Raw genomic sequence first — 3,192 nt, forward strand, 5'->3', positions numbered from 1 at the left:
GTCCGGCCCACACTGCGCCTGGGCTGGGACTGGTCCCGCCGGCGCAGGGTAGCAGGAAGCTCTCCACACACTCACCGGACCTGGGCTAGGACTGGGTCTCTGCAGGGTGTCTTAGAATTGTTATTGTTTCTAATATTATTTGATCAATGGAGCTGTCCTTTTCCTTCAAAAAACCCACCATAGCTTTTATAAAGTTTGGGTATTCAGCTCGAGTGTAATTATCTGCATCTTGCAGAGGATAACTACAATGATTTACCTAAAGTCACATGGACAACCAATGACAAGCTCCCGGCCAGGACCAGGGTTCTTGTTCACAAATTCAGTGTTCCTTCTATTAACAGCATTCACTGTTACCAAATGAAAAACAAAGTTCAAATAGCTTCTGAAATGCCACCTTTCATTTACAAATAACTATAAATTACTTATCAGAATATGCTATAAACATAAAAAATTATATGCTTGAACAATGTATAAATAAAAGATTTTCTAATTGTTCTCTTCTACTGGTGGTAATTATCAATATGGTATTATTACTTTTAACAGGCAAAAATGTAAAAGTCCTCTATAATGTAGCAAACAAAAGCTTTCAAAATTCAGAGAAAATCTTCAAAAAAGATGATTGCATAGTTTTAATAGTAGAAATGATTTCAATGCATTTTTACCAATTTAAAAGAAGAGGATTCACTTTAATGACTTAAATTCTTCAATACTCAACTTCATTTCAATCTTTTCTATACTTGGACAATATGATTATCCTATTTGTACATGGTTTCCTATTCCTATAACACAATTTGGTTACAAAGTAGGTCTTTTTGTTGTTGTTGTTGTTGATGATGATGTTGTTTTAGGATCTCACTATGTACTTCAGCCTGGCCTTGAACTCACTATGTAGATTAGGCTAACCATAAACTCATAGTGATCCTCCTATCTCAACCTCCAGTGCTGGGATTACAGGTACACACTAACACACCTGGCAAAATGGGGTGTTACTATGTATACTAATATATACCAGTGTATTACTCCTGGTCCAACTATTGATTATAACTGCAATGAAAGTCCATTACGTGAGTCTATATATCAGGTTAATCTTGCTCTATCCTAACATTGATACTAAGAAGGTCTATAGAGTACAGATATTCCAAGACAGGATATTCAGAACCTCGCCACTAAAATTGCCCATATGGTTATATATACACACATACAGAAAAGACAGTCCTAATTTCTAATTAAATTGTAATATATAAAATCAACTTAATGAGCTTAAAACAGAATTTTTATAAAAATAAAAGAGAATGGACTAGAATGAAATAGAATGAATATATTAATGTACATTACACTTAAGAATCCTCTTGTGAACATTGTTGTAGGTGCATGTTAAAGAAACACTTGTCTTAAAGAATGCCCTCCTTCACCATGAGTTCAAGGCCAGCCTAGGCTACATAGTGAGTTCAAGATCAACCTAAACTACATAGCAAGCCTGTCTCAAAAAGAGGGATGAAAGAGAAGGGTAAAGGGAGAAGAAAGAGGAAGAAGATGACAAAGAGTAGTGAGAGATCCTAAGGCAGAAAAGGAAACCTCAGATAAACAGATATGTTTACACAGCTCTGAAACAACATGAAATAGGAAAATGTAGGTTTTTACCCTGATTCACTGAATATAGCCAAGAAAAAAACGAGTCATAAGACACTTGGAAGGAATTGTGCTTCAACTTTGTTAGACAGAAGGTCATAGAGCCCCAGACTACCAGAACTCTGGTTACATGTCCTAGTAGATGATCTAGAAAGGAATATGGTCATAATGTGGGCTCATCAAAGGTAGAAAAGGTGTTACTACAGAGGAAGCTCCCTCATTAACAACTCTAGTGTATATGATTTAGAAATGTCTGCTGTGGCCCATTGTGGCTTCCAAACTTGAGGCTATCTGGAGAGACAGACCAATCAAGCCTCATGTTGTTTTTGAAAGAGAATCAGCTGAACCTGTTCTCTTCGTTAATAACTTGCTGTATGTGCCACCCATCACACAATCCAAATGAAGAACAGAATCGCCAATGCTTTTTCTAGATAAGCTTTGCAAATAAGCAAAGTCTCTGCCAGTTTCCACTTTGGCCTTAATGGGAAGCTCAGCTTGCCTTCATTCTTAATTATATTCATGTTCAGTTTCCCCCAGCCCTCTCCTAAGGCAGCGCTTTCATCTAGTTATTTAATCACCAACTAAATGAATTGCTAATCCTCATTTACATGACAAATTGCTAAAAATATGACACTTCCTCTCCAAGAGATATGTGCAGATTCATAAGTCTCTAAAATTAGGATTTTGAGTAGGTATGTCAAAAAGCAAGAGAAGAACAATTGGGGGTTACCTAGTGCAATTGATGTCTATGGCATCCATTCATAAACATAGCTGTGTAATGAGAAATAATTTTCCTTAAGATTATAATTCTTGACTGATTCCAAGAGTTGTATCTTACTGTTGCTATCTAGAAATTTAAGCAGGTGCTTTCATGGCGTGCTCATTCTTCAGAAATTGTCCAAGTGACCTATGTGGAAGAGAAGCAGATGGTGCTTACTGCCTCTGTCGATGGCTCAGTCAGGTAACCCAGGATAGTTTCTTACTGTGAACTCAGATTCTCAGTTATGACAGGTAACAAGCTTCTATGCTAAAGCTGAAGTCGTTGGTTAAAATGCAATCTTGGTGAGCTGATTTTTAAGAAATGACTTAAAAGTGGCATAGGGCAATACTATGAGAAATACATCATTAGTTTGGAGGGTTTTTTCATAAATCCAAGGAAATAAGACATCATGTTCCTTAATGCTAAAAAGCTGTGATAAATATTTTCAATAGAAGTGGTTTTCAAGGGACCAGGAATATAACTCGGTGGTCTAGGAGCCTGCCTGGCAAGCACAAGGACCCAGGTTCAATCCCTGGTATCACATGCCATGCTGGCCCTGTGCCATGAAACTGGGTGTGGTGGCACACGCCTGTAATCCCAGAGCTGGGGCAGCTGAGACAAGAGGATTCATTACAAGTCTGAGCTGCATAGCAAGACCCTGCACCAAATAAAAATATAGAGAAGTTTTTTTAAAAAATATATTTAGGGGCTGGAGAGATGGCTCAGTGGTCTAAAGCACCTACTTGGAACAAGCTTAGCAAAGCATCAGGGACCGCGGTTCGATCCCCCAGCACCACATGCCA

General features: G+C 38.0%; 1 protein-coding gene across 1 annotated transcript in view; it reads left to right on the forward strand.

The window, feature by feature from the left end:
- Wdr64 (WD repeat domain 64) overlaps window positions 1–3,192 on the forward strand; it is a 159,439-nt gene that overhangs the window by 125,686 nt on the left and 30,561 nt on the right. Inside the window, exon 23 of the mRNA XM_012513720.2 lies at window positions 2,481–2,590. Coding sequence (XP_012369174.1) covers window positions 2,481–2,590 — 110 coding nt within the window. The remainder of the gene's footprint in view (window positions 1–2,480; window positions 2,591–3,192) is intronic.

Source organism: Octodon degus, unplaced genomic scaffold (genome assembly GCF_000260255.1).
Source record: "Octodon degus isolate 3935 unplaced genomic scaffold, OctDeg1.0 scaffold00017, whole genome shotgun sequence".
NCBI lineage: Eukaryota > Metazoa > Chordata > Mammalia > Rodentia > Octodontidae > Octodon > Octodon degus.